Raw genomic sequence first — 14,288 nt, 5'->3', positions numbered from 1 at the left:
GTTTGTTTGAGACGAGCTGCGGCTCGCCTCGAAAGTAGCCGATTGTTCCTGTTCGCGGACGACTCAGCCCTGCTGGTCTCTGACAGGAGCAGATTGCAGGTTGAAAAAACCCTCAGCTCCGAGCTCGGCAGAATCTGCACCTGGCTCGCCGATAATAAATTATCATTACACCTGGGTAAAACAGAGTCCATTCTCTTCGGTTCGAAACATAATCTCAGCAAATCCGACGACTTCTCAGTTGCAGTGGGTGACATTATTGTCACTAGTAAGAAGGAAATTAAATACCTAGGATCTATTCTTGAGGCAAACCTCTCCTGTGACAAAATGGCATCCAATGTAATAAAAAAAGTCAATCAAAGAACTAGATTCCTATACCGGATCTCATCTCTGGTAAACAAAATCACCCTGAAAACTCTGGCAGGAGCACTCATTCATGGGTACTATGACTATGCTTGCACGTCATGGTACCATAGCACCTCCAAGGCGCTAAAAATAAAACTTCAAACATCGCAAAATAAACTGGTCAGACTACTGCTTGACCTTTCATCTAGAACCCACCTCACCTCTGCCCACTTTGACAACCTAGGATGGAGTAGACGACAGAGTACAGCTACTTGCAATGGGCCTGGTCTACAAGATCCACTACACCTCTATGGTACCCATGTACATGTCAAAATTCTTCCCAAAGGTCAAGGAATACCATGATCATAACACCAGAGGGAGCTCCACAAATCATGTAAAACCCAGATTTGGCACAAAAAAGGGGGAATACACGTTTCGCAATTATGCCACATCAAGGTGGAACGCTCTTCCCACAACTGTAAAGGAAAGTAAAACTATACTTACCTTCAAAACCTCTCTTAAAGAGCACCTTAGGGGGAGAGCATTGCAAAACTGGCCCCGGTAATGGTACAAATCTCAACCTGTCGTACAATGGACAGCTTCCCCCCCCATCTATGTATATACTCGACTGATTCTATAATTTAGGGTGCATTTCACATCAACAAAACAGTACAAAGAAAGTGTTCTTTCTCAATAGGACAATCAGTGGTTCAAGTTAGTATATTCCTCAGTGTAACATATCCACTAGTTGCAAAGCTTAAACATTTTTATTATTTTTTTTTTATTTTAAGGGAAAGGATGTTTTCACTACTCAGTTTGTCAACTATGTTACGGACAAACTTGATGTCATTACAATCATTTGATTAAGTCCTGCACTTCAAGTAAAATCAAATTTGAAAGGCTCTTGAGTCTATTCTACCATATATCCAAAGATTTTTTAAAGTTTAAAAAATAATTGTATTAAAGTTTTGTTTTTTCATGTGATATGTTCAGCACTGTCATTAAGTTTAGGGATATTTTGTATTATAAAACTACCATACAGGTCATTTTGATAGTTTTAAGAGATGTCATGTAAAACTCCAACCTGTGTAGATATATATTATACTATAAAGGATATCAGAAGCACTATTTTAGATATTTTAAATTTGAAAAAATGAGGTGCAACATAGTTGACAATGAAAGTCAAACATTTGACGCAAATAACATAGTTGACTGGACACATTATTAACCATCAGCACTATGTTCATTTCAAGGCAGAAGTGCAAAATTCCATTGATAATGATGTGTAATGACGTCTACATGTCATACAAATTGTCAACTAGGTTACCTGTCAACTAAGTTACTACAGTTATTACAGTACTGGGTAACTTAGTTGACAGGTAACCTAGTTGACAATTTCCCTATTTTGACCCATCATTTCAATGGTAGGCCTTGCCTGGATGACCACATGTCATTTTCTTGAACAGGTTAACATCACATTTGAACATATAATTGAATTAAAATCCTTAAACAATTGTAAACCATAACAATGTACGTAACATTGTTGATGGTCAATTAATATACTCATTGACAATGTGCTATTATACATAACATATTGTAAAAAGTTAGAGGACAATCACCACAGTGTGCATACATAGTTGACAGAACTTTTGCGGACATTCATATATTAAGATATTTAAATTATTTAAAGGGGGAAATCAATTAAAAAGATGTTATTATTCTTTAGTATTTAGACTTTTGAAATAAATGAATCATTTTTTAAATTTACTTTAATGGTTTTTATTCATTATTTTGAAACCAAGACACCCTCAACTGAAAAACGGACATAGCAAAAACTGACAATTTAAGAACATCATGACACATTTCAAGCTAAATAAAGCATAGGATGCACATAATGTTTGTGTGATATTATAACATGCTTTCCAATAATAGGCAAAATATGATATTTTTGAAGAAAATAGTTAGAATAATTATAATTATCATCAATGGACATCAATGGACATGGAATACCCTAAATTGTAGAATCACTCACTCGCATTTTAGACTCTGTTACTAACTGTATATCTGTAGACTTGGTATGTCTTAAATGTCCGGTTAGGATGTATTAGAACGAAATCTAAAATGAAAATTGTAAATAAGCCATCTGTATGTAAAAAAACCACCTGTATGTAAATTGTAAATAAGCCATCTGTATGTCAAATATGTCTTATATGTCTTAAATGATATGATGAATTGGAAATGGGGGACCCTGATGTAAACAAGACGAAAGTCTTTCTCTGGTCTGCATCCCCTTAACAATTGTATGTTTTGAGCTGTACTGTACTGTACCCAATATACAAGCTGTTAATAAACTTTTCAATCAATCAATCAATCAATCGCGGTCTCAAAAAGCTCGCCTGAAGTCGGACAGCTCGGAGTCGGCTTCTTCCTCTTCTTCTTCTTCTCTCGGTTTTTTTGCGGATTGCAAACAACTTTAAGGTGCATACCGCCACCTGGAGTCGGCTTGACTCGGTTTGCATTTATAAAGAATGCACAAATGTGTTTAATCGTTAATGTCAGATATGTACTAAGTAAATACATTTGTTCCTGCTCAAGATTAGATTAAACTTTATTGTTATTGCACATATTACAGGTACTGAGACAATGAATTGCAGTTTAGCTTCTAACCAGGAGTGCAAAAAGCAGTAAAGTGAAAAGTACACAATCTACAGAATAAAATATAGAATGAATTGAATGATGAAAAAACAGTGAGGGGTATGAATACACTAGATATACTGTACACAGCAGCAGCCTGTGAGCAGTATGGACAGTGTGTATGAATATGCTAAGATATATAAAGTATGAAAACGGTAAGCAGTGCAAGTATAGTATAAAATATATAGATATTAATTTCATGATGATAAACATTGTGGAACAATGATGAAAAATGTGAATGGAAGTGGCGACGTAAAACTTGTTCTATTGTTATAAGTGTTCACTATAACTTATATAGAGGCTCTTGTATAGGAAAGGATTGGACCAGCGCCATATAGATATAATTCTATTATATGGCTCTGGATTGGACCAACGTGTAGGTTGACTTGCTCTCGTTTATTAATCACCGATGCACAACACGTTACATCATAAAGGTTCCTACCCTATTATGCCTGATACTACAAAACTGACACAAAACAACAACAAACTTTTGCCGAGCCAATTGGAGAGTTTCATCACCAGCACGGGGTAAACACCACCAATGAGCGCTCAGCTCGAGATACCAGCGAGTCGTTTCCCATCAAGCATTTCGCTTCCGCAGCCCGTGGAGAGAAACTGCGCCGCCTCGCCCCGCCTCGCCGCGCCTCGCTCTCAAGTCTGCGGGCGTCTTTGTCCCGCGAGATTTCAACGTCTTATGTAGGCGAGCCTCCAGAGCAAGTCGGACAAAATGACTAACCATCATGCAACGCACTAGCAAGACGTTGATCGCAATTGGGCAGGTCTGCGCAGGTCTCGCTTGTCTCAAACAAGCCTGTTGATCGCAATTGCGCAGGTCTGCGTCGGTCTCGCTTGTCTCAAACAAGCCTATTGTCTATTTCGATTGCTTTTTCTCCTTTCCTTTCCTCTCCGACCTGTGAGAACTACAACATTGCGTCTGATGCCTACGTCAGACGTTGAGTGACATCGCCGTCATGTAAGGAGTTTTCAATCGACATCGATTCATGTGTACATTTTACAAGTTTGTAAGTATTCATTCAATTTCGTTTTTATTCATCGTACTTTCCACATGCAGCAGATCAATATGTGTTTGTTTAACTCGAGTATAAGCTTTGTTACAACGTTAGTCGCTGATATGTTAAAGATAGCCAAGCTAGCCAGCTAGCTCACTTAATGTTTCTATGTTGATAACTTAATGTAATACACCTACATGCATGCACATATTTACCTATAGGAAATGTCATAACGAGAGGTATGCTGCACCGTATTTGCACCACTCGTTATTGCACCTTGAGTATGATGTTACTTTAAGCCGGGCTGACACAGAACATCTAGCTTGCTATCTAGTGTAAGGTTATCTCCATGATTATCAACACTCTTTCTGCTGTCACTTTTTAATTTCATTTCCCCCTCCACATAGACATCGAGGTGAATACAAAGTTGCAGTGTCATTAGAGATGTTTGGCCGTGTGTGTGCCAGCATCGTACAACGAGCTTCAAGCTACACATTGACACTTTCCTCTACTGCACAATTCCAGGTGGGTACCCTGATTTACTTTTTAACTAATTATTTCATTTTTGAAATCATAAAAAAATTGTTGTTTTGTTTATTTAGTACACTAACCTCCCTAGCATTTCTCTCTTCTCAGCCTCGAGCAGCAAATATATGTCACTTCTCCTCCTGGATGAACTCCAGAGTCAGGTCAGACATCTCAGGTGAGGACTCAGGAAGTTGGTCTCTCAGTGGGCGCCACCTCTCAACTCGCCAGGACCTCGACTTCCAGCTCAACCAGGTCCAAATCAACAGCATCCTGCGATCCAATGAGCAGGTATTGGATTTTATAAACTCTGGAACTTGCAATATGTAACCAAGCATGTTGTGAGGTCATCGTAGTATGACATGCTTTATTTTTTCATTCAAATTATAATATCAGTACTACATATTGAATACATTTGCAGTTATATATAACCATGTACATGTGTGTATGTGCATCTGTGTTTCAGACTGTCAGCGTGCCAGAGTTTGATGGCAGGGGTCTCAGTGCTGTCAGAAAGTTTGAGAGCAACCAGCTGCCTGCTAACACACCTAATGAGGACCGTCGCAGTTCAGCCACATGCTTACAGGTATGCATGTTCTCCCCTCATTCTGCAATCCAATCCACTGCCCTACTTTCGCTTCTTGTGAACTTTAATGGAGTATTCTGTATCTCCTCCAGTCAAAGGGCATGCTGTTTGGAGTGTTTGACGGCCACGGGGGGTGGGCGTGTGCCCAGGCTGTCGGCGAGCGTCTGCTGTACTACACTGCAGTCGCAATGATGTCAAAGCAGAGCCTGGAGGAGCTTGAGAACTGCATGGAGAATGAGAGACCTCTTCCTCCCATCTTGCAGTGGTACAAACACCATGCAGACTTCCACTATCGGGAATCTGCTTCCCTCTACATCGACCACCTCAGAGTCTTCTGGCAAGAATTAATAGAGAGTGAGGAACATGGTGAAGGCATGAGGTAAATCCAAGGCTGTGTATCTCTAACAAACTTTATGCAAGTTACATTTTTTATCTACAGCTCTTCTAGCCTGTTGTTTTCCTCTTTGTCATTTGACTACAGTTGTGTATAAGTTAAAAACTATAATGACTGTATGAATGTCTCTGCTGGTTCATGTTATCATGATAACAAATAATTCATAGTTAATATGGGATTATTTCAATTGTTTTTGTTGGTAGTAAAACACTTACGTTTTCTACATTGCAAGTGCTTGTTAAAGCAGTTTCATGATGAGTGATTTTCTTCCCCTCTTTCTCTAGTCCTCTGGAAGCGCTAGACTATTCTTTCAAACGGCTCGATGCTGACATTTCCTTGGAGGCTCAAGTCCCCCTTTCCAATGACCTGATGAAAAGCACAGCCATTCAGGTACCAGCACAAAACCTTCCTTGCTCCTACAATACATTCAAATAAAGCTTTATTATTATGATTTGTATTATTACTGATACACCTGCGCCATCCTCTGTCCAGGTTGCGTTTGCTGGTTCCACCGCCTGTGTGGCTCATGTTGGCACAGACTGGATCCACGTGGCAAACTCCGGTGACAGCAGAGCAGTCCTGGGCGTGCTGGAGGAGGACGGATCATGGAGCGCTCTGCCCCTTACCCGGGACCACAACTCACAGAACCAGGCTGAGATGGAGCGGATCAGGTCCCTGCACCCCCCCTCAGAGAGAGACACAGTGGTCACAGAGGACAGACTGCTGGGGGTGAGAGTTTATAAAATGTAACAGGCATTATGCAGTGAGTTTTTAAAATAAACCACAGGTCCTAAGCTGTTATTTTGCTCTCAGGTTCTGATGCCCCTTCGTGCCTTTGGTGACGTCAGATTCAAGTGGAGCCATGAGCTGCAGCAGAGTGTTTTAGCCAGCTTAGAGTCCGGAGTGGACCTGGACTCTCTGAACCTGTACCAGTACACTCCACCTAACTACCTAACTCCACCCTATCTGGATGTGGCCCCTGAAATAACCCATCACAAGCTGAGACCTCAGGACCGCTTCCTGATCCTCGGCACCGACGGGCTGTGGGACGAGTTGGGGAACGAGGAGGCAGTACGGCTCGTTGGAGAGCATCTCAGTGGGATTCACCTTCAGGTGTGGAGTCAAAGTGACTTGTGTTTATGTTCCCCTGATTCACAGCAGACAACCTACACCTTAAACTTCACAATTATTTTATATATGTTTTGATCCTCTTAACTTATTCTGTTTCTAATAGTGTTAACTTGGTTAGTTATTTCAACAACCTTTTGACCTAGACAAGATATAACATCATTATGCACTGACTGTGACTTAAACTAAATGTAGTTTAAAATATAAAAATAGCTTTACCAAAAGCTCTTTCATTTTCATTGGTAAAAAAAATAATGAATTGAGTGACTGAAATGTTCAATAAATCAAATCAAATCAAATCAGGTTTTATTTATATAGCACATTTAAAAGCGATTTTTGGTCGAGCCAAAGTGCTGTACATGTAATAAAAACACAATTACTACAAACACAGTAAACGACAATAAATTACAACAGATATATCTTAAAAACAAAATAAAAATAAAACACAAAAGTCAGGAGTCGTGCTCCGCTCTAACAATACATATGATGACTTAAAAATACTAAAATGTAAACACTTTTCATTGACCACAGTAATGCTAAGATAATCATGGTTTTCTTTGACTAAGAAAAAACTATAAATCCCAGACTCTGAATCATCTAAAACCTGTTAATATAATTAAAAATCTTAAAAGGACATTGTGGATTTTTGACAAAGGGATAAGAATATATGGAAACAAGGCTGAAAAATCAACACTAGTTTCTAACTGTTGTTTCTTTATTCCAGGCTCCTGTTTCTCCATCTGAGAAGCAGATGAAGTTGGGTGAAATGCATGAACTCTTGCAGAACCGTCAGGCCCGCGCCTCCCCCGCTTTAGACACCAACGCTGCGACACACCTCATCAGACACGCTCTGGGCACCGGGGAGTATGGAGAGCTGTGCCAGGAGAGGCTGGCCTTGATGCTGTCTCTGCCGGAGGACCTAGCGAGAATGTACAGGGACGATATCACCGCTACTGTCGTGTATCTGAACTCTGACCTGGCCAGACCTCAGCATAGCTAACACAAGGTTTTTTACAGTACTGTACGGAGAGGAAAAGCATATCACATTCAGCTCTGTTCATCTCATAGTAAACATTTCCTCTAAACGGTTTTCTGGATATTTGGGACAAAAAGGATTATATTACAACCTGTTGCATACATTGTGACATAGCTAAGATAAATATAATTGGAGCATTTATAAGGTCAGAATACAGACAGAAACATATTTTGATCCCTCAGTGTATTTATGATGGACATTTTATAGGAAAAACCTGAGTTGTAGTCAAAATGATACAGAATAATGCAGACACTCACTTTGGTCCCAGTCAGACTTTGTTTCTATTTTGTTTGCTTCAGACAATCCATCTGTGAACTTGTTGTTCTCTCTTTTCTTGTATATGTACCCAATGTAAACCGTGAAGTATTGTTTTAATGTTCAGTGTGAATGTACAGTCTTCAGTTTGATTATTAGCTGTTATTAAGTTAACACTCCAGATTTTTCATATTAAACAATCTCAAACTTTTTACCCTTTGCTTCGTGTGTTTTTAATCCCAGACATTTAGATTGCAAAGTGAACACAATGAAATTCAGAAGCCCAACATTTTGCATATTTTAGAGAGTTTAACACCCAAAGCTCTGTGGGAAACTCAGTTTTCAAAATAAAGTGGGCTAACATGTAATTGCTGAGTGTCACAGGAGACAATCTGATCTTGTGTTATGTCAACACCGCTCCTCTCAAGAGAAAGGTACATCACTTCCCTGGCCAAAAGGTGAGAGTGGAGTGCATAAACACACACCTGCATGACTGACTGAGGTCACCTTTACCTTCTTTGTTTTTCACCAACATTTCACTGATAAAATCAAACAATCACTCAGTTAGCACCATCGGGAGCAAGGTAAGCGCATTACTGTTGCCAGCAGCAGCTAGTAGAACAATACTGATAGCAGAGAGAGTGGAAGATGATACATGAATGGTACTGACTGTTAACTCTGAAGGTGAGTAAACGCCACAGAGCTGGCAGGCTGCCATTGGAACAAAGCAGGAGAGCCAGCGCAATGACAGAGGAAAGATCTGGAGGATTTCTACACTAAAGGAGAGGATGACCAACAAAAGGGATTTAAGTCTGCTCTTTTTGCTGTGCCAAGTCCAGGTGAGTGTTAAAAGTTGGACTATTGAAGTTTTCAGTTTTCTTCCGTTTAACAGTTTGTGTGGTGACTGTCTTACTATAACTCGTAAATTCATCCTGCAGTCAGAAAACTGTCTTTATTGCTTAGCTCACCTGTAGATCATTTTAAATGTATAATGTTTATTTTTGTTTGTTGATACATATATTTATGTGTATTCATTTATTGTTGAAAAGATATTTCCTCTGAATTATCAAATCTAAGTGTGTTTTTCTCTTCTGAAAAGCAAAATATACAGTATAGTCATATTCTATAATAGATATTTTATTTAATATTTATATGAATCATTTATGCATTATAATATTATAAAATGTTACAGTATGTGGTGATTTATTTAAATTTGCCATTTTCTTTTGTATCCTTCAGTGTTTTGCCTTTCTGGCTGCAGCAGAAATGTCGCCATGTTGCTTAAACAACAGAATCAACTCCTCCAATAATGAAATCACAAGAAGCACACAGCTAGAGGTAAACTTACAGAACATATTGTTATGTGTAGCTTGTTTTATCTGACTTGACATGGTGACTCTGCTTCAAACAGAATAACTCTGAACTGGTCCTGGAGCAGCTCCCCACCATTCAGTTTGCACGTGTGTCTGGCTGTTTGAAACGTAAGAAGAGAGAGTGGGTTATTCCAGCTATTCACTTTCCAGAAAATGAAAGGGGGTCATACCCCAAATTGATGGTGAAGGTAACTAAAGTAGTATTCAGTAATTGAATTGCTTTGAATGCACTTTTAAACAGTCATGACGGAAACATTTGTATATCATTGTGCTTTAGATCAAGTCAAACAATGATGAAAAGGTGGCGATCACCTACAGAATCACAGGACCAGGGGCTGACCACCCCCCCGAGGGTGTCTTTACTGTCGACCGGCGATCTGGGGTGCTGTATGTGACCCAGCCCCTGGACAGGGAGAGTACAGCCAAATACACTGTGAGTCAAACGAAAGAAGGCATAATCTCACTTTTTACAGTTACACCATTTGTTTATCCCTAAGCACAATGACTGCTATGAATGTAAATGGTGTGTGTTACAGCTGTGGGCCCATGCACTGGATGAGGGTGTAAAGGCTGAGGAGCCCATGGAGCTCATTATCCACGTCATTGACCAGAATGACAACGCTCCAGCATTTACTCAAAACCCTTTCTATGGCAGAGTGAGTGAAAGCGCGAAAACTGGTGAGACAAGGATTCAACTAACTCTACTTCAATACTTAAATGCTTATTTGAAGTCCTAATAGACAGTGTTGTATTGTTGTCTCCAACAGGTGAGTCTGTCATAAAGGTTGTAGCAGTGGATAAAGATGACCCACAGACAAACAATGCTATGGTTAGATACAGTATAACGGCTCAGATGCCCACAGAGGACATGTTTGCCATAAACCCAGTGAGTGGGGTGATCAGGGTAAAAGCAGGCGTACTGGACAGAGAGGTAATATAATCACTACACTTCTCTTTATAATACTTTCTCCTTCCTCACTTAACTCTCGTTCCTGTTTCAGACTCAGCCAGAATACAAGCTGCTCATTCAAGCGGCTGATATGGAGGGGGAGGGGCTAAGAACCACCTGCACTGTCATCATTAAGGTCACTGACAGCAACGATAATGCTCCACAGTTCACCGTCACATCTGTGAGTCAAAGAAGCCCAAACACTTCATAATAATGTTGAAATAAGTTGAATCTATAAACGCATTTAACACTGTTTCATGCTTTAACCCCAGTTATCAACATCAGTCCCTGAGAATGAGGCTGGAGTGGAGGTTATAAGACTAAAGGCCACTGACAAGGATGAGTTAGGATCTCCAAACGCCAACACCATATACTCAATAATCAAAGGCAACGAGAGGGGAGACTTTAACATCACCACAGGCTCCGGTAAAATGGAGGGAATCATCAAAACAGCCAAGGTCTTTTTTTTATTCAGGAATCTTGTTGTTTATTTGTACATGCAGACTACTTCATCCTTCTTTCCTTATCTCCATCCTCTCCAAGGAGCTGGATTTTGAGAGCGTTCCTGTCTTTACTCTGCTGGTGGTGGTGACCAATGAGGTGCCGTTTTCTGGACGGGTGTCCACCTCGACAGCCACAGTGACTGTTGCAGTGGTGGACAAAAACGAGCCTCCTGTTTTCAGGCCGGCAGAGATTTATGTAAGCATCTCAGAGGATGAGAAAACAGGGAGTTCTGTGGCTGACCTCAAAGCAAAGGATGAAGACACAGCTAGGAAACAGAGTGTTAGGTATGATAACACACTTCACACATATTGTCGACATCTGGTTGGCCCCAAAATGTGTATATTAAGTGTGGTTAAATGCATTTTTTAAATTTAATTAGGTTGTGTCTTTTGCTTTTCTGCAGATATAAACTACACCATGACACAGCCAGGTGGCTGAGTATTGATAAAGACTCAGGATCTGTCAAAGTTAAAAGCAACATGGACAGAGAATCACACTACGTCACAGACAGCAAATACACAGTCCTAGTTTTGGCTTACGACAATGGTACATCTATGTTTGGTCTTACCTGACAACACTCACATCATCTTCTTTCCAACTTGCAAAACAATAAACCTTCTCCTTTCATTCTCCTAGATACCGTCCCAGCTACAGGGACAGGTACTCTGGTTGTGACTTTATTAGATGTGAATGACCATCGTCCTGTAATCAAGCAGAGGAGAGCCAGTCTATGCAATATTGACCCTTTTCCTGCCCTGCTGGATATCATAGATGTGGACGGACCTGGTCATGCTGGGCCCTTTACTGTGGAGCTTCAAGGAGAGCACAGAATCAACTGGACTATCAGCACCAATTCCACAAGTAAAAGCTCATTACTGTAGTTCAAAAATGTAGAAGTTGAATTTTAAAGGTCCCCTATTATACTGTTTTTCATCAATATAGGTCTCAGATATATACAAAACATGTCTCTGAAGTGTTCTGCTCCAAATACCAAACAGATCATGCATTGTAGCATCCCATAATCCCCTCTGTTTCAGGCCTGTTTCAAAAGTGCTGATTCTCTGTCTGTTACTTTAGATGAAAATAAGGAGCCACTCCCCACGCCCCTCTGAGAGATATTTGGTTAAAAAGAATATATAGTGCTCTAGGAGGAGATTCAGGTGATAAGGTGTGGGGGGGGGTTACACAAGCCAAAAAATGTTGTGGTTACACAAGCCAAAAAATCGTTATGACATCATAAAGTGGCCAAAATCTGATCAGCTGATTCAGACAGGTTTTTATATAAATGGATCAGGACAAAAAGTGAGAGAATCTTTTTTCCTGAAACTTTCAGAATCTCTTTACACAGAGGGGACACATGTTTACGTATAAAAAACGTGAAAAAGTGGATTTTGCATAATAGGTTACCTTCAAATGACAAGTCCTAATCTATTATTGAACATTTAATCGAATGCGGTGTCACCTAAAACTCTGCATGACACACATACAGTATTTAAAGAAAGAGTTACTGAAAACTCAAGCCAAAGACTCTTCAAGAGTATCTGCGTCTTGTCTCCCCTTTCAGACAGTGTGGCAGCCCTGGCTCCCAAACGGGAGTTGCCCCCTGGAGACTATAGTGTGCTGATGCGTATTTATGACGTCGGCATGATCTACAAAGACAGCACCCTGGATGTAGAAGTGTGCCAGTGTCAAGGCGCTGTCACTACCTGCTTCATCCCACGCTCTGCCCCTCATCTGCACGGTTCCTCTCTCGCCACATCAGTTCTGGGAACAATTTTCGGTCTTCTGCGTATGTAGCAAGGATTGTTTTATTCACTTGGTGTCCTGATTTGTTTTGGTTTATTTGTACTGACTTATTTTGTTTTTGTTGACCACAGTGCTGCTCTTGCTGCTGCTGCTGTTGCTGAAAAGAAGGAGGAGGTCAGAAAAGGATTTTCCTCTCCTTGAAGATGTACCCAGGGACCACATCTTCTGCTACGATGAGGAGGGGGGAGGTGAAGAGGACCGGGTAGGAGCAGGACGTTTAAATACAAGTTTAAAAGATAGTGGCACTGTCAGTTGTCTAAGGCAGGAGGACTAGAGAGATTCATGAATGGACACCTGCAGCACCAGATCATCTAGTAAAGGGATTCCTTTTGGCCAAAGGTTTGCAGAGAGTTAAGTGATCCAATGACTAACAGAGGTGAAGGGCTAACTGGCAGGTGGAAGAGGAACAAAACACGTGGAGGATATTTCATGTTTGTAACTGCAGTTAAAACAGAGAAGGAGGGGGCAAATCAGGTCAAATCAGAACAGTATGCAGAAAGACTGTGCTATAGATTACATTACATTACCCTCCCCTGTGAAACCCTGAGTCATGCTTAAATCCGGAAAAAATTGTCTCGAGGATGCTCCATATTATTAATCTCATTAATCTCAATCTTTCATTTTAGCAAATGATTGAATTTCTGTTTCTCTTTAGGAGTATGACCTCAGTCAGCTCCACAGAGGCCTGGATGATCGTCCTGAAGTCTTCTGCTCTGATGTGTTCCCTGCTGTCCAGAGACCCCCATCCTACCGCTTTCAACTCCACGACAACGAAGAGATTTTCCATTTAATTGAGGATGTGAGTGATGTTACATTTTATACCAGAATATCTGTGGTATAGGACATCGTATCATTGCAATATTTCTTTGTGATTGCTACTCAAACTCTCTGTATGTGATGCGTTTCCCCGGTTTCCCCTACAGAACGTGCATGCTGCCGACAGTGACCCCACAGCCCCTCCCTATGACTCGCTCCTGGTGTTCGACTACGAGGGTGTCGGCTCTGACGCAGGTTCGCTCAGTTCAGTCAACTCCTCGGACTCGGATGAGGAGCAGGACTTTCAGAGCCTGAGCCTGTGGGGGCCGCCTTTCAGCAGGCTGGCTGACCTGTACACGGGGGGGGTGGACGACGACACAGAAACACTGCCAGGAGTAACAGAATGGGTCTGACAGAGATCTTATAAATATGTGTCCATCTGCCAGAGGTCCTCACAGTGATTCTTTCTGTTGCCTTCTGGGGCCTTTTGGATGAGATGCTCATGCTCTGTTAATGAGTTATTCTTAGCGCTCGTGGCTTTGTTTAATGCAGAAAATCTACTGGTAGACAATGACATTTAAAACGATATCATATTTAATAGAATTTGTGTTCTGAGCCTTTGTTGATGTTGTCACACTGTTCAAACTACACCTCAGATATTTTGTATTTGACTTGTATACTAATCCTGTTTTTCTTTTCAATTTCTTTTTAAAATATGTAGTTACTTTTACCCTCATCGTATCCTGTTCTTACACGTTTTATGATTAAGTTAAAACAATTAAAGTTTGTTGTCATTTAAAAAAATGTTTTTTTATTACATAAAACTAATTATATCATGCTATTTGAATAAAGAGGCTTAGTTGCAGAATGTTATGAAGAGTTGTTTTATTGAAAGTAATGTAAAAATGGACAATATTTAAGGTAATGTAG

General features: G+C 40.5%; 2 protein-coding genes across 2 annotated transcripts; both read left to right on the top strand.

Annotated features, from left to right (window-relative positions):
- Positions 1-3,786: 3,786 nt before the first annotated feature.
- pdp2 (putative pyruvate dehydrogenase phosphatase isoenzyme 2) lies at positions 3,787-8,184 on the top strand. The gene is made up of 9 exons (XM_034141966.1): positions 3,787-4,058; positions 4,454-4,571; positions 4,683-4,862; positions 5,038-5,157; positions 5,250-5,536; positions 5,836-5,941; positions 6,044-6,280; positions 6,365-6,664; positions 7,404-8,184. Exons 2-9 carry the CDS (start codon positions 4,491-4,493, stop codon positions 7,677-7,679), a joined length of 1,587 nt encoding a protein of 528 aa, XP_033997857.1. The 5' UTR covers positions 3,787-4,058; positions 4,454-4,490; the 3' UTR covers positions 7,680-8,184.
- A 250-nt stretch (positions 8,185-8,434) lies between these two features.
- Positions 8,435-14,231, top strand: LOC117491884 (B-cadherin-like). The gene is made up of 16 exons (XM_034141998.1): positions 8,435-8,554; positions 8,655-8,809; positions 9,210-9,308; positions 9,382-9,531; positions 9,621-9,776; positions 9,880-10,021; positions 10,111-10,274; positions 10,345-10,473; positions 10,565-10,750; positions 10,836-11,080; positions 11,200-11,342; positions 11,433-11,657; positions 12,361-12,585; positions 12,674-12,804; positions 13,258-13,401; positions 13,526-14,231. Exons 2-16 carry the CDS (start codon positions 8,759-8,761, stop codon positions 13,769-13,771), a joined length of 2,436 nt encoding a protein of 811 aa, XP_033997889.1. The 5' UTR covers positions 8,435-8,554; positions 8,655-8,758; the 3' UTR covers positions 13,772-14,231.
- Positions 14,232-14,288: the final 57 nt, after the last annotated feature.

The sequence above is a fragment of the Trematomus bernacchii genome, unplaced genomic scaffold, assembly GCF_902827165.1.
Source record: "Trematomus bernacchii unplaced genomic scaffold, fTreBer1.1, whole genome shotgun sequence".
Taxonomy (NCBI): Eukaryota; Metazoa; Chordata; class Actinopteri; order Perciformes; family Nototheniidae; genus Trematomus; species Trematomus bernacchii.
This window is presented reverse-complemented; position numbering and strand designations above follow the sequence as displayed.